At 47.7% G+C, this 20,078-nt stretch overlaps 2 protein-coding genes across 6 annotated transcripts in view; one reads left to right on the forward strand and one right to left on the reverse strand.

Annotated features, from left to right (window-relative positions):
* Positions 1–5,572, reverse strand: part of SON (SON DNA and RNA binding protein) — a 36,910-nt gene extending 31,338 nt beyond the window's left edge. For 2 of the 4 annotated variants that reach the window (XM_041402146.1, XM_041402149.1), the window contains exons 1-2: positions 4,609–4,757; positions 3,815–3,978 (exon numbers count right to left, since the gene is read on the reverse strand). In XM_041402146.1, the coding sequence (XP_041258080.1) occupies positions 3,815–3,978; positions 4,609–4,697 (253 nt within the window). In that variant the 5' untranslated portion in view covers positions 4,698–4,757. Of the gene's footprint in view, positions 1–3,814; positions 3,979–4,608; positions 4,758–5,329 lie in introns of those variants that run through there. The other 2 variants (XM_041402148.1, XM_041402147.1) reach the window with 2 other exon arrangements.
* Positions 5,573–7,458: 1,886 nt separating this feature from the next.
* The window catches only part of GART (phosphoribosylglycinamide formyltransferase, phosphoribosylglycinamide synthetase, phosphoribosylaminoimidazole synthetase), a 39,927-nt gene continuing 27,307 nt past the window's right edge, over positions 7,459–20,078 (forward strand). Inside the window, exons 1-5 of one of the 2 annotated variants that reach the window (XM_041402165.1) lie at positions 7,459–7,473; positions 7,947–8,009; positions 12,649–12,705; positions 12,879–13,214; positions 17,673–17,821. In XM_041402165.1, the coding sequence (XP_041258099.1) occupies positions 17,677–17,821 (145 nt within the window). In that variant the 5' untranslated portion in view covers positions 7,459–7,473; positions 7,947–8,009; positions 12,649–12,705; positions 12,879–13,214; positions 17,673–17,676. Of the gene's footprint in view, positions 7,474–7,946; positions 8,010–12,648; positions 12,706–12,878; positions 13,215–13,741; positions 13,817–17,672; positions 17,822–20,078 lie in introns of those variants that run through there. The other variant, XM_041402166.1, reaches the window with a different exon arrangement.

Raw genomic sequence — 20,078 nt, forward strand, 5'->3', positions numbered from 1 at the left:
AGGCTGGGATGAGCAGATGGAGCAGCCTTGGGAGAGCTGGACCTGCCCCAGCCCAGAGCCCCCAGCTGGGATCAGGAGAGGGGTTGGGATTGTGTCCCTGTGCCCCTCAGGGGAGAGCCCACCTGCAGAGCTGCCCCAGCCCTGTCCCAGCACAGGAGGAGCTGGAGCTGCTGCAGAGAGCCCAGAGGAGGCTCCAGGATGAGCAGAGGGATGGAGCAGCTCTACTGGCAGGAAAGGCTGGCCCAGCTGGGGTGCTCACCTGGAGAGACTTCAGGTGACCTTAGCCATGACCCTCCAGCATTTGGAAGTATAATAAAGGTGGTGGAAGACTATTGACAAGAGCCTGGAGTGACAGGACAAGGGACAGTGGGTGCAAAATGAGGGAGTGTAGGGTTAGATTAGATCTCAGGAAAAAATGCTCATGTGTGAGGGAGGTGAGGCCCTGGCACAGGCTGCTCAGGGAAGCTGTCCCACCCCTGGTAGTGTTCAATGCCAGGCTTGACAGGGTTTGGAATAACCCTGGATAGTGGAAGTTGTCCCTATCCCCATGTCAGGGGATTTGGAAGGAGACAATCTATCTACAAGGTCCTCTTCCAACCCAAACCATTTCATGACTCCCCTGTGTCCTGTCCCTGCATCCCCTGGAAATTGTCTCTCTCCTGGTTTCCTGGGGCTCCTTCAGGCCCTGCAAGGCCACCCTGAGCTCAGCCCAAAGCTTCTCCTGTGCAGCTGAACAATCCCAGCTGTGCCAGCCTTTCCTGCCAGCAGAGCTGCTCCATCCCTCTGCTCATCCTGGAGCCTCCTCTGGGCTCTCTGCAGCAGCTCCAGCTCCTCCCTGTGCTGGGACAGGGCTGGGGCAGCTCTGCAGGTGGGCTCTCACCTGAGGGGGCACAAGGGTGGGTGTCTCTCCACCCTCACTCTGGGGCAGCACATTCTAAGAGCAGGCTGGAGATGTGCTTTCAAACCCCCAATGCTGCACATGGAAGATAAACAAGAATTCTCATCTTCCAAACAAATTACCAAAGTGGGGATTTATGCTACATCACCTAACCATCCACTCTCCTCTGCTGTGCTTTAACCCCTGAGTGAGTCCAGTGTTGCTGCTGTGTTAGAAATTCCCTGTGTATTTACTGACCAAGTTACTTACTAGGGTCTAACAAGTTTCGGAAAAGAGCATCCATGCCCCCAGTCCCAAACCCACTTCAAGGCACTGCAGGCTGGAACAGCTACTGGGACAGGCAGGACTGCAGCTGCAAAGCTGCATGTTCCTCTGAGAACGTTTACTTCCAACGGGAAAGTAACAAATTCAGATGCCTGTGAGGACAAGCAAATCACTGATGGGGAAGGGAAAGAGGGAGACTGGGGTTTCCATCACCACCTTTTAGTTCTGTACCTCAGAACTAAAAGTTCTGTACCTCAGAACTAAATTCCCTCTGGATTTAACCTTTGTTAGGTTCTTGCCCTTCTGGAGCCCTAGTGCCATGTTTTCAGGATAAAGGCACTTCATTAAAGGAAACTTGCTGGGATTTCCATGAAATATGAGCTGTACATTGGAGTCTGATTACATGTTCCTTTCAATGATTCTATTTATACAGGCCAGGGCTGCAACACAGACCCTCCAATTAGAATTTGTGATCCCAAAGTTTACTATTTTCCACTATCCAAAATCTTTAGAAAGCATTTGGTAATTGCAATATGAACATGACTTGGGATTCCACAACAAGTACAGCAGGTACATATTTACGGGATAAGCAACTTAGAAATAGTTTTTGCACCAACATTGCTTTGAATGCATTGAGAGAGAACAGTGAAGGAGAGTCAAACCTATGGACAAAATGTCCGGCCCACAGCTGGACAGCTGTTATTCAGTGGGTGAGCAACTGGCACCAACGGTGACAGTGACTGGGGTGACATGGGGCTGACACCAGTCACTAGTGGGGTTCTGCAGGGCTTCATTCTCAGCCCAGTTCTCTTCAACATCTTCACTAACAACCTGGACACAGGACTCAAGGGGATAATTAGTCTGCTAAACAGGATGGGGCTGTTGACTCTCCTGAGGGCAAAGAAGCCCTGCAGAAAGACCTCAACGAATCAGAGATTGGCAATCCCCAACCGTGTGGAGCTTAACAGGGGAAGTGGTGGACTGGGCAAGCCTGGCTGTGTGGATGGAGAGCAGCTCTGGGAAGGGCCCTGGGGTCCTGGTCTGTGGCCAGCTGGAGCTGAGTCAGCAGAGCCCCGGCAACCAGGAGGGACAGGAAAATGGTGGGGAAGGGCCTGGAGGGCCCCCCGAGGTGCCTCGGTCCAGTTCAGCCTGGAGCAGCCTGAGTCAGAGCTCCCCGGGGCTGCAGCTCCTCCCGAGGGGCAGCGCAGGGACAGCTCCGAGCTCTGCTCTGGGACAGGGACAGCACCAGGGAGCGCCTGGGGCTGGGCCAGGCCAGGCCAGGCTGCAGAGCAGGGAAAGGTTCTTGCCCAGAGGCTGCTGGCACTGCCCAGGCTGCCCAGGGAATGGGCACGGCCCCGAGGCTGCCAGAGCTCCAGGAGCCTTTGGCCAGCGCTGCCAGGGATGCCCAGGCTGGGCTTGGGGGGGTCTGGGCAGGGCAGGGGTGGCACTGAGGGGTCCCTGGGGGTCCCTTCAGCTCAGGATATTCTGGGATTCTATAAAATTAACTGTTCTGCAAAGATAATTAATTAGATTCAGATAATCAGATAATGCCTGTTTCCAACTCCTTTTCAGAGATGGACAGGGGGAACGTTTGCCACAGGTAGGTTCATCAACTTCCAAGTTAACACCTCTCACTTCTTTATTACCACATCACCTTGCCTCAGTCCTCCACACAAGAACAGAACAAAAAATAAACAAAAATAAAAATCACATCACCACACAAAAACAACAAAAACCACCAACCAACCAAGAACCTACCCAAACCTCCCCGTGTCAGCCTCAAGTGCTGCTCCTACAGCATAAACTAAAAACTTGAAAATGCTCAAGGTACACAAATCACTGAGCAAAAAGCCCCAGAGCAATCCCAAACTCCTGCCAACAGAATCTTTGAAATTAACACTTTTCTGTGCTGCCTCTGGAACTGTACTCACCCAGCACACTGCAGTCACCTCTGTTTGAACTCCCAAAAATGAGAAATGCAGTAATTACAGCTTTCATCAGCTCACCAACCGTCCACAGTCAGAATTTTACAGCAAGGACCAGTCCCACAAGAGGGGACACTCAGATGTGACTTTTTAGCCTCAAAATCTAGTAATTTATTCAAGATCTGAGATTAACACATCAAAATCCCTTTGCAATACTCCAGTGTAAGTACCTACACTTTAAAATAGCAAATCATCTTTTGACTGAACAGTTCATCACAGATCTGTTTTGTAATAAATCTTCTTTCAAAATAATCCTAAAAACCAACCAAAGCAGAAACTGCTGCTATCAGCATCAGCTGTGGTAGGTACTAAGAACAGTTCTGAGACCCTGGAGTAGATATATATAGAAAATAATTAATAATTTATGAATATATAGATGCATGCATATGGAAAATATTTATCTGTTTCAGCACTGGAAAGAAAAAACTCCAACTTTTCCCCATACCAATGCTTACATATAACCAGCTCAATTTTTAAGGAATTTATTTCTCTGGCCACCTCTGGATGTAAAAGCACTGTAAAGAAAATACTTAACCACATTTAACACACAACTTGCCAGAAGAGCAGCTCCAGGAAGCACATTTTCATCTCTATAAATCTGATTCCATTTCAGGCACACTCACAACCTTCTTACCAAGAACAGATTTGCCAGAGGCAGTTTTATTACCTGGGTTGCACTGTGGCTCTGTCCCGAGGGCTCCAGAGAGCACTTCCTCTATTTTCTGCACTATCTGATCACTCTGACAACTCCCAGCAGCTCCAGAGGCTTCAGAAGGCCCGGCCTGCTCAGCTGGGATCGTGTCACCATTGGGCTGGCCTTCCACCGTTGCACTAACCAAAAAAAAAACCAAAAAACCACATAATTTAACACAAGCGATTTTGAGCCTTTTTTTGGGAAATGTTTTGTCGTTCACATACATTTATTATATCCAGCTCTTCCCAGCAGTATTTCAGCCTCCTGACAAAGGCGTGCTCTCAGGGAAAACTCTGCCTTTGGATTAATTCTCACTTAATCAGCCCGGACACTCTGTGTCTGCTGAGGCTGAGACGCAAGGGGAAGAAAAACACATTCCGGAATGTGCCACATCCCCCGTGCTCCTACGACCTTGCAGGGGTTTCCTCTACAAAATAAATACACGCTGTGCGCTCTCTTCCAGCTTTTCCTTGCTCTTACCAAGGTTTTCCTTCTTTTACGAGATAAACTCGGCAAATTTAGCCGTAAATCGGACAAACCATACAGGCGCCTGCCCCGACGGGAGGACAGCACCGAAACCAGGCAGAGAGCGGGTGGGCGCGTCCCCCTACCGTCTTCTCTCGGTCCCCGGGCCGTGTTTCCCTCAGGGCGCCCGCACGGCCGCGACCCCACCGGCCCCGCCATGTTGCCGCCGACACGACCCTCAGGCCGCGGCCCGTCTCTCTCCGCCCCGCGCCCTTCCCCGCCGCTCCCCACCGCCCCGTTACCCGCCGTGCTGCTGCTGCTGCTCCTCCTGGATCTCCCGGAATTTGCTGACCACAAAGGACCGAAGGATCTGCTCGATATTCGTCGCCATGACACCCCCCCTTCCTTCCTGCCCCGACGCGAGGCCTCCAGCATCCCACAGTGCACCGCGGCCCCGGGCGCGCGCTGACGTCCCCTCTGTAAACCCCCTCGCGATTGGCCGCGTTCGCTGTAAGCCCTCTCGCCATTGGCCGAGGCGGCGTGTGGCTGCGAACGGCCGCTCTAGCGCGGCGCACGGGCCATAGAGCAGCGGCGGGTTCCGGCGGGGGGGGGGGGGGGGGGGGCGGGGGGGGGGGGGGGGAGGAAGGTCTCGTGTCCCCTCAGCCGCCGCCGCCATGTTGTGGCGCTCCCGCCGCCCCCCCGCGCTCCCCGCCTGCCGCCGCCGCCACCGGCAAAGCCGCCCCGAGCGTGTCCCCGTCCCCCAGTGAAAGCATTAAACCAGTCCCCGGCGCTCCGCGCCCACACCGCCGTCTCGAGCAGACCCTTTCCCCACAACAGACACACCGCCCCGCCGCCGCCACTCGCGGCCCCTCTCGCGCCCCGTACGCCGCGTCCGAGCCCCCGCGGCCCCGCGGAGGGCAGGAAAAGGCACCGCGGCGGCCACGACCGCCGGTCCCGTCCCCCCGCGCTCCCGCACACCCTTCCCCGGCGCCGCCGGAGTCCCCGCGGCGGCCGCTTGCTTACCCGGCCGAGGCCATGGCGGGCTGAGGCGCGGCGCCGGCGGGTGCGATCGGGAGCGATTCCATCGGTGCCCATGGAGCGGGGCCGAGCCCCGCGTGTGCTCCGGGCGGGCGGCGGCTCTCAGGGGGCTCTGCCCGCACACGGGCGGTGCTGCGGCTGCTGCTGCATCACCACGGGGCCCTCAGCCCCGGCTCCATGCGAGAGGCGCCCGCCCGCGCTCCCTCCCTCCCCCTCCGCCCGGCAGTGACACGCACATGTGCTCCGGGGGCTGGCAGCGGGGCCGCGAAAATTAAAGGAACAAAGGGGGAAAAGCGAAGGGAGGTGGATAAATAAAGTGGGCCTTTTGCCCGCCTGGGAAAGCCGGAGCTTTTCTGGCGGTGATGGAACGCACCGAAATGAGTTTGTCCAGAGTACAGCCACCCTGGGGACCCTTTCAGTGCTGCCCATGATGCCTTAATCAAATCAAATTTTAATTATATGGGTGTTCAAAGAGGCTGTAAAAACGAATGATCCTACAGCTGGATGACTCTCCCCCCACACAGTATCTGCAGCAGTAACTTTGGGGAGTTAGATGACCTGAAATAAATTTAAAATTCCTCCAAACCTGATCTGGTGAGTGGCATCCTTGCTCATGGTAATTACTAAATGGTCTTTAAGGTCCCTTCAAATCCAAACTTTTAAGAATGGAACGCTATGAAAACCCAAGTAAAACTTCTAATTACTGCTGAGGTCTAAAAATTTTCACCGTCAATATTGTTTAATGATTACTTGCAAGACCCCTTCAAAGCAGCATCGTTCTTCACTATGTCCTGCTGGTCTGCCTTAATATTGACTTTGGAGAAAAAAATTAATCAGTGTCTTGAACCAATTTGCTTACATTTTTGTCACACTTGATTTATTCCATTTAAAATATAAAGTAGTTACACTTAAGAAGTTCTTTTACCTGTTCATGCCATGGCCACATTAATATATGTTAGATTTACTGGTAGAACACTATGTAATTTTTGATATCAAAATAAAGACTGAAAATATTTCAGTTGAACAATTTCAGATATATTTAGAGTCAGCTGATGCAAATGGCCTTTTCTCAACCAGGCATGTCAAAAAACATGAAGAAAAGTGCCCCAAAAATGCAGAGAAAGACTTTGATGTGTGCTGCATGTTTCCCTCTGATTCCTTACAAACAAAACAAATGTGATAATTACAAAAAGTCCCTTCTCATCCACATGAGGATCCACAGCCCTACGCGAAAATAACTGTTCTCTCCATCTCTGCTTACTGAATAAACTCTCTTTACTTAAACTCTTTTATTTGGTTTCAGTGTCAAATGCTTTTCAGATTAATTAAATATTTTACTTTCATCTTGTCAAGACCAGTGATTGTTGCTGGTAATGTTCAGTTAGTAACATCAGTAAAACATTATTATTACATTAGTAATAGTAGTTCTGCTACAATCATCAGTACTACTTAGAGCATTTATTCTAGTGCCTTTCCCTTTCAAAGCAGGAGTCTGTTCTAGGGTGTGCTTAAATATGCAAAAAAAAAAAAAAAAAAATTAAACCTTATTTCCTAAGGTAGTTTACAAAGAACAGTGATGTTTTCACATTACAGCTCTTGAAGCGAGGAAAACTGTGGATCAAATGTTGTTTTATTAACAGTATTAATGTAGGATGCTGGAATTCTCCCCCCCCTCATCATGGTACAAAACAGTGAGCTTTTCCAGCATCTAAATTTAATTTAAATCTAATTTAGCATTTAACTGTAATGCTAAATTAGACTAAACGTTGCCCAATACTCTTTGGTTTCATAAAGCAAAAAGTCCAAATATGGGACAAACTAAGGATGTGGTATTTCAAGGGATGTAGAGACAAAACCTTTGCACAGCCCTCACAGACCACCACACTCAGCTCCAGAGGTGATGGGTAAAGAAAAAACAATCTACGCATCCCTAAGGTCTTTGGGCCGCCTCTCTCCCTTTCCCCACCCGCCTCATAGCCCTAGACTTGAGATTTCTGCGCTAAAGAAAACTCCACCACTCGGAGGCCCCAGCCGAGACAGTGCTCACAGGTCCCTCCTCCCACTGCGGGGCTCGCTCGGTGTTGTAGTTCCGGAGTCTCTTTTCGCGCTCGAATGCCCTCTGGAGCACAGTAAGTCACCGAGCCGCGCTGGAAGCACGCAGGGGCCGCGGCTCGCTCGGGTGTGTGGCTGCCGCTGCCCCGGCGCTGCCGGTGGCCCCGCGCTGCCCGCGCCGGGCTGGGGGCACGGGGGGCGGCCCGGGGCCGCGTGCGCCCGTGCCCGCACCGCAAAATGGCGGGACACTGCTCACGGGGCATCCCCGCTCTTCAGGGCAGATTCTCTCTTGGCCTTCACGGCACCCCCCTCATGGCATCTCATGGGGGGTCATGGCTTGGCCCTCATGGCGGTCTCCTCGTGGCTTGGTGCTCACAGCATAGCCCCCACAGCAGCACCCTCAGGGCATGGCCCTCACGGCATCTCCTTCATGGCAGATGCCCTCACGGCACCCCACTCATGGCAGTCCCCTCATGGCTTGGTGCTCACAGCATAGCCCCCACAGCAGCACCCTCAGGGCATGGCCCTCACGGCATCTCCTTCATGGCAGATCCTCACCTGGCATGGCCCTCACGGCATGGCCCTCTTGGAATCCCCATTACGGCTTGGCCCGGTGAGAAATGATACTTGCTTTCAAAAATTTAAAAGATTTATTAAAACGTTATCAAAATACAACAGAAGACTGAATAGAGAAAATATTACAGGGCCAGGAGCAAAGGATTTTTTCCCGCCATGTGCTTTGAACTCTATGGCCCCTCCCAAAGCTCTGCCCATTGACTCCTTTGCTGTCCAATGGTGGAGATAATTTCCTTAAATCTGGATTGGAGGCCACTTGTTGCCATAGCAACAATCACACTCTCCCGAGTGTCCCAAATGTCCCAGGCCACCCCCTGATAACAATGCAAGGGGGGTAAAACAACTATAAATCTATAAAACTTCTCTTAACATATATATATATGATATTTTAATTTTAATTGTGAGAGTTAACCAAGGCATTACTCATTTATTGCAGCACTCATAGCAATCACGTCACAGCCTGGCCTTCACAGCCAAAGTGGTGAAATATTTACTTCAAGTAAATATTAAACTTTGAATGTCTCTAGTTTTGGACTTTGATTCACTTGAATTCTTTCCCTGCTGTTTGCAAAGTTGGGGGCTTACCAACTTTTTAAGTATTTTCTAAAATTTATCCAGCAGATATTGGAATTATTGAGCAGAGTTAATACTTATGCCACTATTTTGAGTATATAGCTGAAAGGATAACACAGAAAGTGCATTTCAAGTTCTTCTTCCCCCTCGTCATGGTACAAAACACTGAGCACTTCCAGCATCCTACATTGCTTGAGGTGTCAAATTTAGTACTATGGGGGTGGTTATAAAAGTTTATGATCCTGTTTATTTTTAGCAGCAAAACTTGAGGGAGTGTTTTGCCTAGAAAAATGCCAAATCCAGCTGTTTGGAGGATCATACCTGGACACAAGGAGCCTGTCTGGCAGAGCTTCAGCTTGGGCCATGAAAGACACAAATAATAATGACTTTTTTTCTTTCCTTTTGTTTTCTACACCACATTGAATGGCAGGAGGTGAAATGAGATGATCTTTTAGTTCCCTTCCAACCCAAACCTTACATGATTCTATACGGCCAGGTGAGAGCCAGGAATTTGTCCTAAATAAGACACATGAGTTAAAAAAGATATTTAACCCAAAGCTCTAACTAAAAATCTTAATTGCTGCCAGATTCTGGAGGCCTCCAAGCTACTTAAGCAGCTCTTCATGTATTGAAGTCTGAGGAAGTAAAAAGAGATAATTTCCTTAAATCTGGATTGGAGGCCACTTGTTGCCATAGCAACAATCACACTCTCCCGAGTGTCCCAAATGTCCCAGGCCACCCCCTGATAACAATGCAAGGGGGGTAAAACAACTATAAATCTATAAAACTTCTCTTAACATATATATATATGATATTTTAATTTTAATTGTGAGAGTTAACCAAGGCATTACTCATTTATTGCAGCACTCATAGCAATCACGTCACAGCCTGGCCTTCACAGCCAAAGTGGTGAAATATTTACTTCAAGTAAATATTAAACTTTGAATGTCTCTAGTTTTGGACTTTGATTCACTTGAATTCTTTCCCTGCTGTTTGCAAAGTTGGGGGCTTACCAACTTTTTAAGTATTTTCTAAAATTTATCCAGTAGATATTGGAATTAATGAGCAGAGTTAATACTTATGCCACTATTTTGAGTATATAGCTGAAAGGATAACACAAAAAGTACATTTCTTCTTCCCCCTCGTCATGGTACAAAACACTGAGCACTTCCAGCATCCTACATTGCTTGAGGTGTCAAATTTAGTACTATGGGGGTGGTTATAAAAGTTTATGATCCTGTTTATTTTTAGCAGCAAAACTTGAGGGAGTGTGTTGCCTAGAAAAATGCCAAATCCAGCTGTTTGGAGGATCATACCTGGACACAAGGAGCCTGTCTGGCAGAGCTTCAGCTTGGGCCATGAAAGACACAAATAATAATGACTTTTTTTCTTTCCTTTTGTTTTCTACACCACACTGAATGGCAGGAGGTGAAATGAGATGATCTTTTAGTTCCCTTCCAACCCAAACCTTACATGATTCTATACGGCCAGGTGAGAGCCAGGAATTTGTCCTAAATAAGACACATGAGTTAAAAAAGATATTTAACCCAAAGCTCTAACTAAAAATCTTAATTGCTGCCAGATTCTGGAGGCCTCCAAGCTACTTAAGCAGCTCTTCATGTATTGAAGTCTGAGGAAGTAAAAAGTTTTCTAAGGCTGTGTTTTTTTCCTTCAGGATGAGCCTAATCCCGCCCCAACCTAAACCTGCAATTCCCATGTGGGATTCTGGCCATTTTGCAGATTTGGTTGCCGTGGCTGTTTTTTGTTGTGCCTCGCAGCTGCCTGCATGCTTGGCACGGTGAATTCCCTCTGCAAACTGAGCCACACCGGGAAAAAAATGCAGAGAGAGGTGGATCTCTTCCCTCCTGGTTCCATGGTGTGTCTCTGCCTGGGACCAGGGACAGGCTGGGGCAGAGGTGGGAATGGAAATGCAAACTTGAGTGTGTTTTGCTCCCTGCATCCATCAGGGTGACCCGAGGGCACAGCTGGGTTTGCTCTCTCACCCTCCCTGGCTGCCTTGTGCTTCTGCTTCCCTTGTCCTCGCTGTGCTGATCCTTCACCCCTCAGGGAGTTGGCTCATCTCACCAAGCTGGGAGCATTTCCTTTCTATATCCACGGGGACATATTTACTTTGCCGCGCTGCTTGCCATCGCGGTGTCTGCCCTCCGGCACTGTTTTCCTGATCCAAGTGTTCCCTTGGCACAGGCGGGAGGAGAGGGAAGGAGAGCCTGCAGGGGGAGAGGTTGGTGGGACCAATGGGGAGCTGGCCCACAAGGGCAGCTCGGCCCCCGTGCACCCGCAGTCGCTGAACCCGCGGCTTGCGCATCCCCGGCCTGAACGGGGGCCAGCAGCTGGCACAGATCCCCTGGGAAGGCTGGCTCGGAGCTCCCCTGCTGCGTGCCGGGCGCTGGGAGCACTCAGGATGGGCAGAGAGACTCAACCCAAGGGGTTGTTCAGAGAGCACGAGAGCTGGGTTCAGCCCACGGGGGTTTGGGGCTACACAGCCCGGCTGTGGGTGAGTGAAGGATGGCAGGGAGGGAATTGAAGTTGAGAGGAGAAAGCTTCAAGTTTGAAGTTGGGAGGAGGAAGTTGCAAGTTTTGGCTTTTCTCCAATCCCTTCTTTTGATTTTTTTTATCCCATAACAAGTCTATGAAAAAAAACCTGAAACTCCTAAACACATCAGACTGCAAGGTCAGAAACACACAGCCCTTATTGTGGTGGGAACTGCACAGCCAGCTCAGACTGCAAGGTCAGAAACACACAGCCCTTATTGTGGTGGGAACTGCACAGCCTTCCCAATTTGAGCTTTTTTCTGTCTCCTGTGAGAATTGTTTTTCTTCTTCTGCCTAACTGCCAGAGGAAGAATGAACCTTGTCCTTTAGTCCAAAGCCAAGTGATGAGAGCTCCTCTTCAGGGCTGGTAGTTGTGGATTTGAACCTTGTAGCTATGATATTTCATGAAAAATCCTTTGCTAGGATTTTTTCCCTCCTGAGGAGCTGAGGGCCTCAAGAAAGAAATGTAAACAATAACTATCTGCTGCTATAGAATGCAACAGGTGCATCTGTGATTGGTGCATGTTGGTTGTTTCTAATTAAAAGCCAATCACAGATGCAGCTGCATCGGACTCTGAGAGTCACAAGATTTTGTTATGCATTCTATTCTTGTTCTTTCAAACCTTCTGATCAATCTTTTCTCTCTATTCTTTTAGTTTAGTTTTAATGTAGTATTTTAATAATATATATATCTCATAATATAATAAACCAGCCTTCTAAAAACATGGAGTCCAGACTCGCGTCTCCACACGTGAAAAGTTCACAACAGAACCTTCACAGTGACACTAGGCTTGGGGTCTGCAGTGTTTGGGAAAGACTCTCCTCTAAGAAGGGTAGGAGTTCATTGCCTCCCAGGGTGGCCTGGGTTGGAAGGGACCTCAGAGCTCATCCCATTCCAGCTCCTTGCTCTGCTGAGGGACACCCTCCACTGGACCAGTTTGCTCCAAGCCCTGTCCAACCTGGCCCTGAATTAAGACCATGTCTTTGATCTAAGAATCTTGGATGCCTACATCAGTTTTCCTGAATCCCAGTGTTGGGAAACAAAGATACAGAGGAGCACAGAGGAAAACAATAGCACTGAAGCTTAATAATTAAAAAAAAAATACACAGTGTGAAGGAGTGAGCTTTGCTGTTTGTGCTGGAATGCAGAGGTCTGATTGTAGTTGCACCTTTCCTGCTGTTGTTTGAGGTGAGCTGGTACAGCACTGCCTTATTAAAATACTTCTCCCAGTCGAGACTGAATATTTAGGTACCTTGCATCACACTTGTGAATAAATTGCTTAAGGATTTTATGTTTTATTACAGAGTTCTAAACAACAGCACTGAAGCTTAATAATTAAAAAAAAAATACACAGTGTGAAGGAGTGAGCTTTGCTGTTTGTGCTGGAATGCAGAGGTCTGATTGTAGTTGCACCTTTCCTGCTGTAGTTTGAGGTGAGCTGGTACAGCACTGCCTTATTAAAATACTTCTCCCAGTCGAGACTGAATATTTAGGTACCTTGCATCACACTTGTGAATAAATTGCTTAAGGATTTTATGTTTTATTACAGAGTTCTGTTCATAAGGCAGACAAGGAGCTGAGTGTAACCCCCAGGTGTGTGCACAGGGTAAGTTTGGGAAGGTCAGAGGAAGAGGACAGAGGAAGGGACAGCACCTGAGCAGCCTCATGTCACTGCTCCCTGTGTTTGGAGCCTCCCCTTGCCCTGTGCAGGAATCGGGGTGGGGAGGGCTCTCAGGACTGTGGGGTTTCCTCCCTCACTTGATTTTCTCTGCTCCACAGGCCCTGCTCACAAGGAAGAGTTCCCTGGTTTGTTGGTGAGCCCCAGCTGCCTTCCTGCAGTGAGGATAAAGGTCTCTGAGCTGATGCTCCTGCCTGCTGACTTTGTCCTGGCATCCTTGAGGATAAGCTCTGGGAATCTCCTTGTCTTCACTCTGCCCTTGCCTCCTCTCCTCCTGGACGCACGGAGTGATTAACTCATTTCTTCTTTCCTGTCGTCTCTTCATATAAGGATCTAACAACAGACCCTCTTCTGAAATGTCCCTTATCTTCATCTTAAAACATCTTTTAAACAAACATCTCCTCCTTCTTTACCAAAGCAGACAATGGGTGCAGAAGGTAATGACATCCCATGTCCCATGGTTTAGAATCTTTAAGGATTTCACACGTTGCTTCCAAAAAATCCTGGGGGTGTGATAATTCTCACAGAGTAAATATCTACCTTGTGAATGACTTTAGCTCTTTGGAGAACAAATTTTTGACTGCTGGATTAGTGACAAAAATAAAAAGAACTGTTGCCTCTTGGGATCTTAATTTTTAAAGTGAGGTCCTGTTGGGCAGCAGAGGGGCCTCCATGACATCTTTGAGTGTCAGTGTAAAAGAAAACAGAGGCTGCCATGGCTACATCAGAGCCTCCTGAACTGGCACTGCCACCACAAATTCTTCTCAAGCCACATTCCTAGATAAAAGTTGCTAGGATACCATAGTGGGATGCACAAATAACACTGAGCTTCAAAACAAACGTGTGAAACCTAATCTTCACTCACATTTTGATATAAAATGATTAAGTATTATTTGACAATAGCAGACATGGCTTGTTCTGTTTACTGCTCCCACAGAAAGCTTTGTCCTGTATGTGATGAATTCTTTCATCTGACAGTAGTGCCAGAATGTGTTACTTCAGGGAAGAGAAGGAGGTGACACTTGGAGTTGCCATCATGGTGAGTCCCATGAGGTGGCCACAGTGTCACTGGGTCTTCAGGCTGTGCTGATCAGCAGTGTGGGCTTAGTGGAGTGTGACTTTCATAAGGGCCTTAAGATGAAGCAGGGCAGGGCTGGATGGGATCTGGGCAATGAGGAATTGTTCCCTGGCAGGGTGGGCAGGCCCTGGCACAGGGTGCCCAGAGCAGCTGGGGCTGCCCCTGGATCCCTGGCAGTGCCCAAGGCCAGGCTGGACACTGGGGCTGGAGCAACCTGGCACAGGGGAAGGTGTCCCTGGCATGGCAGGGGTGGGATGGGATGAGATTTAAAGGTCTCTCCCAACCCAAAGCATTCCATGATAATTTGCATCATACCCCTTATTTATCATGCTGCTGATTACATAGACTAATTTTTATTTATTGCAAAAAAGTGCAGATCCCGATTTTTAGAAATAAAGAGAATGTTCACAAGCTGGTTAATGAACAGTTTTTAACTATAAAAAAAGAATACCTGTGATGGGACAGAATTTATTCCTCTGTTTAGAAAGAGCAGGATGAGCTGCTCCTGTCCTGCAAAGCTTTTGCCTCTCACTCCTAGAGTGTTTGTAGCAAGCTTCTGTCCCCTGTTCCAGCTGGAATGCCTGGGGGTCCCTTCCATTGGCTGGACACAGGGTCATCAGTGGGGTGGTAATGTTTGGACAAGGACATTTTAACCAGGGCCTGCCAATCTTTTCTCTCTTTGTGCCTCTGAGCTCCTGAGTCCTGCTCTCCTCAGCCTAATACACATAGCACACAGTGAGTAGGGGCTCTCTTGGGTTTAAAATCATCCAGGTTTAAAGTTTTAATGTTCTTCAATTTAAATTTTTTAACATTTTAAAAGTTTTAATTTTTTTTTTTTTTACAAAATCATGTTGTGTATTGTTCAACTTATTATTGATAAAATTTGCCTTAAAAAGTACAGTTTAGTGGCCACTGGCTCTGGATACCACTGGCAATGCTCATTTGACTTCAAGGAGACAGCTGCCTACTGTGTGATCAATGCTCTTCTACCTTACTATTATATTACTGTCTTTATCTAATTCACCCCTTTGTTGTATCCCTCATTCTTTTACCTTTTCTTCTTGCTTGAGTTGTAATATAAAAGAGTTGAGCATCATGTGGTTTCCCAAATATCTATACTATAACTGATAATTTTTAGCCTAATCTGAGCTTTTTTTATTTAAAGTAATCATGGAGGTTTATAATTAAAACATGTCTGTAACTTTGTAATATCTACATTTGGCCTAACACTGGATTAGAAAACTGTTGGTCTTCCCCAGCATGGAACTACCAGTAAATATTAGCTCTGGCGTGTTTAGTTGATAGCAAACAACTCAGTGTTAATTTTCTGGATTTTATCCTTGTACCCACATTTATTTTGATTTTATTCTGTCGGGATGTTTTGCCTGATGCAGATTTTTTGCCTCATCAGGGCAGCTTTAGTCAAGTCAAACTGTGGCAGCTGATGTGACCGCAAGGCACATCCCTGCCTTACTGAAAATCTGCTTTGGATCATTTTTGCTTTTCCCTTAGAAATCTCCTGGATTTTGTTTTGGTTTTTTCCCCTTTTCCAAGATATATTTTCTGTTGTCATCCTCCCCTGTCCTTCTGCACAGGGGGCTCTGAGCTCACTGTGGCATTGGCCACGTGCGGGTCAGTGACCGGCGGGGCAAAGAGAGTGACCCTGCCTGTGTGTTGTGTGTGCTGGGATTACATCAGGGGCACTCGTGGCTCCTTTTGTCCTGAGCTCTTCTCTGGGCCCTGTTCCTCCCCCCAGCAGTGGGAGAATGGGAGCTGATCCCTACAGCCAGGCTGGGAGAGTTGGGAATGTTCACCTGGAGAGGAGAAGCTCCAGGGAGAGCTCAGAGCCCCTGGCAGGGCCTGAAGGGGCTCCAGGAGAGCTGCAGAGGGACTGGGGACAAGGGATGGAGGGACAGGAGCCAGGGAATGGCTGCCAGTGGCAGAGGGCAGGGCTGGATGGGATCTGGGCAATGAGGAATTGTTCCCTGGCAGGGTGGGCAGGGGCTGGGATGGAATTCCCAGAGCAGCTGGGGCTGCCCCTGGATCCCTGGCAGTGCCCAAGGCCAGGCTGGACACTGGGGCTGGAGCAGCCTGGCACAGTGGAAGGTGGAGCCATGGAATGGTTACTGAAGAAAAAAAAAAAAACATTTGCAATTTAGTGACTACTAGAAAATGGGCTAGGATTATATGATGTGCAGTGCAAAGGACCAAAAGATGCCAAAACGAAGCTCACAGATGCTGCAAAGGCAGGGCAAAAAGTCAAGGAGGAAGACACGACTTGCAGGGGAAGACATGAGAGCCATGGCATGGTTGCTGAAGGAAAAAAAAAAAAAATTGCAAATATAGTGACTACAAGAAAATAGGCCAGGATTACATGAGGTTCAGTGCAAAAGACAAAAAGATGCCAAAACTAAGCTCACAGATGCTGCAAAAGCAGAGGAAAAAGTTGAGGAGGAAGACACAACTTGGAGGGGAAGATATGAGAGCATAGAAAAAAAAAATCTTCGCCAAGCTCAAACCCATCAAAAGGCACGGGATGCTGTCAAGTGCTGGGACTTGGTCCAAAGATTTCCCAATTGATTCCCATTGAAATCGCAAGATTTCGTTTCCCTTCCCAAAAGAAAATGAAATTTCATTTCCTTTTGGGAAGGGAAACGAAATCTTGCGACCCTGAAAAGAAAAGCTTACAAACACTCTGGAAAGGAGATCGTGGAAGGTGTCGCTGTCCATGGTAGGCAGTTTGGAATGGGAGGAGCTTTAAGGTCCCTCCCAACCCAAACCAAACTATTCTTTTAGCTCCAAATAAGGACATACATAATTAGTTTACAAATTATGTCCTTCCTTTGCCTCCTTCTTTGCTGTTTTCTGAATTCTAGCGGATTTTGTCGGTGAACTCTTCCATCAGTCCATATGTGCAGAGTACACACAGCAGTGGATCTCAGGGAGCAGAGGCTTCCAGAGCTGCTCAGAGGACACGCTGTACTTTTGCTGTGAGCTCCACGTGCGTGAGCTGGGTGTGCACACCCAGGTGATGACGTGGTCACCCATGCTCCCACTGGCCAGCAGAATGCCCATGTGTTTTTCCAAACCTCCCTGGAATGGGAGAGTGCAGTGGATACCCCACTCTACCTTGTCTGAGTGAGCTCCTTTATTAATTCCACCTGTTGCTGGCCTCATGGTTGTCCTCTCCAAGGAAAGCCAGAGCTGGAAGTTACTTTCTTGTCTCCTTGCTTGGAGCCTTTCCTTTCCATGAGGTGTTCAGAGCTTTTCAGTCATTGCCTCTAAAATCTCTTGAACAGCCCCATCCGGCTCCAAACACTCTGTGTTCATTCCATGGGTGCATCAGAAGGGCTTTGACCTTTGCAGGTTTGGATTCTCCAAGGAACTGTTGCTCAGAGGGGCTGTGGACTCCCCATCCCTGTCCCAGGCCAGCGTGGACACTGGGGCTTGGAGCAGCCTGGGACAGTGGAAGGTGTCCCTGTCCATGGTAGGCAGGGTGGCACTGGTTGGGCTTTAAGGTCTCTTCCAACCCAAACCCTTCTGGGAGTCTGTGATTCTCTAGCCTGCAAATCCCAGCCTGGTCACTCAGCAGGGCTTTTTCCTCTATCCCAGATTTCTGTATAAGTGGGAGCAGTTTCCAATCAGACCCAGGATGGTTTTCCTGACGGGTTCCTGCCGTGCTCTGGGTCAGCTCAGCCTTGGAGGTTTAGCATGCATCTGATGAAGTTCTCCAGCATTTCGTGGTCCCTGAAGCTCTTGCTTTCCCCACCTTCCCCAGCTAATTCCAGCTGTTTTCCTCTGTCCTGGTTGCCTGCAGGGCCATGGCTGAGCGGGTGCTGGTCATCGGCAGCGGGGGCAGGGAGCACGCCCTGGCCTGGAAGCTGGCACAGTCCCCCCATGTCAAACACGTGTTCGTGGCTCCGGGAAACGCAGGCACGGCTGGCAACGGGAAAATCTCCAATTCAGGTAAAAACCAAAAAAATACCAATTTTAAATCTGATCCTTCAGCCAGGATGTTGCTGAGCTGAAAACACAGCTGGTAGTGTGAAAGGATGATGATGATAATGAAACAATGATGATGATGATGATGGTTGTGGTGGTTTTAGTTTGAAACTGGATGGAAATATTAATTTTTCTGTAGTGGTTTTCTGTTGTGATAAGGCACGAAATGATGACACAGACACTGCTGCTCTCGAGGGGAACAAAAAGAAGAAGAACTTTTATTTTCTGACTCCAACATTTATAGTTTTCCAAAGGTGACAGTGGACTGGAGGGTGACAGTGCCACCTCTCCAATGCCACTGGACAGACCAAGGGTCCATCAATTCTCTCCACCTCCATGAAAGAATGCAAAACATAGGTTATTTACAGAACTGTGTGTGAGAAAGTTTGTTGAAAGAATGTAAACATCAGAAGGCTTAACAAAGTCTTACAAAATCAGGGCGACAGTTTTCGTTTGCTAATTTAAGATTTTTTTAATTGTAAGATTTATTGGTTAATGTATATAACAACAATCCCATAAAAAATTAAAAAAAATTCCTATACACACCCCCAAAAATCTCTATTCTCAAAAAGATAAATGATTTTAAAAATAAATAATAAAAACTTTTCCCTTTAACCAACTCATCTTTAAAACAATACTCTATAAATCAACATAACCCATAAACAAGCTGATGATGGATGATGATAATGGATTACCATTTTTTAAGGTTTTGGGCATGTGAAATAGATTTTAGATGCAGTTAATAAGAGAAAAAAATATTTTAACAAAGCCTTGTGTAAGTTGTAGGATTAATTTTATAAGATCTCATCTGTGAAGTCTCATTCTTTAGGTTTGGGTTTGGAGGATTCAGCCAGAGCTGTTCCTCTGGGAATCCAGCTCAGGACAGTTGCTGTGGTTGCCACCTAAAGTCCCACTTGTGCTCTCAGAAATGTGTTGAAACCCCATGATCCCCACAGCCTGTGACAAGAACACTCTGTCATTGTGAACATAAATTCATTCCTTTGTCTTAGTGACCTTAAGAAATCAAGGTTATCTTCAAATATTTCTCTGTGTACTGCCTGCTTGGTTGGAGCTCTGACTGGCTGTAATTGAGACTTTTCACAGTTGTTAATTTTGAGAAATCAAGCTTCAGATGTTGCAAATTGAGCATCCAGAATTTGGAGCTGCATTTCAAAAAAGCCTTGTCTGAGGAGCTGACACCCAGGGAATCAGTCCAGACCACAGAGATTCCTGTGTCCTTTACACAGCAGATCCTGATTTAGAGCCTTAACCTGCCTAAAACTTCAATTTTCCCTTCAGAACATGTGATAAGATGTGGAGTTCAGGATAACACAGGATGCATATGAATGGGGATCAGACACATCCATTTCTGCACTTGTGTTGCTGTGGGAGTAGCTGTGTGTGTTGTTGTCTCATGGAAACGTGAGTGCTGCCAGGTTCTTGTACAGCAGGTAACTGTTGAATAGAATTCCCTTGGAATGCTTAATTACAGGCTTTTGAAACAACTTTGTCCTGAATTTCTTTGTCCAGTCTCAGCTTCACGAGTGAGCTCCTCACTCTGGTTTTTTTTGCTCTGTTTGGCCTCTGAGGAGAGGCCTGGAAAGGAGAGCTTGACAAGATGAGAAAGTCAAAAAACCCCCTTTACCCTTGTGCTGAATGGGGTCAGTGCCAGGCTGCAGGGCCTGTGGAATGGGAATTCCAGCATTTTTTTTTTTTCAAGCTGTGCTTTTTAAACCCCCTCCTGTTTTTTTCTCTCTTTCATCCCATAAAAAACATTGCACCAGTAGTGGGAAATGCTTGATCTCGAGCCAGGTCCATGAAATTTCCCTGTGGAATAAATGGTTTTGTTCTGCACATGGGCTCACCTGTGCTTTGGGAGAGAAATCTTCACCACCCCAGGAAGAGCCTAGAATTTATGAAGAGTTTGACTTATGTTGGCTTTTAAGGAAAGAATTTCTCTCACCTGTTCAGGAATTCCAGTGCTGTCACTGGGACCTTGATTTAACTCAGGGTGGAAAATGGGGAACAGCCTTAGAGAAGCACATGAGCCCTGTTGTGTTGTGTGGGCAACAGTACATGGGATATCTGGGAATATCTGGGAAACTCCTTCCCTGGTTTCTGGGGCTTTTTTTGTATAATCAAGATTTTGCTCTGAAAGTTCAGCCTCCCTTCGTGGGTCATGGAATTGCCTTTAATTAGGATTGCAGCTCTGGGTCTTGGG

Source organism: Onychostruthus taczanowskii, unplaced genomic scaffold (assembly GCF_017590055.1).
Source record: "Onychostruthus taczanowskii isolate IOZ18803 unplaced genomic scaffold, ASM1759005v1 scaffold194, whole genome shotgun sequence".
NCBI lineage: Eukaryota > Metazoa > Chordata > Aves > Passeriformes > Passeridae > Onychostruthus > Onychostruthus taczanowskii.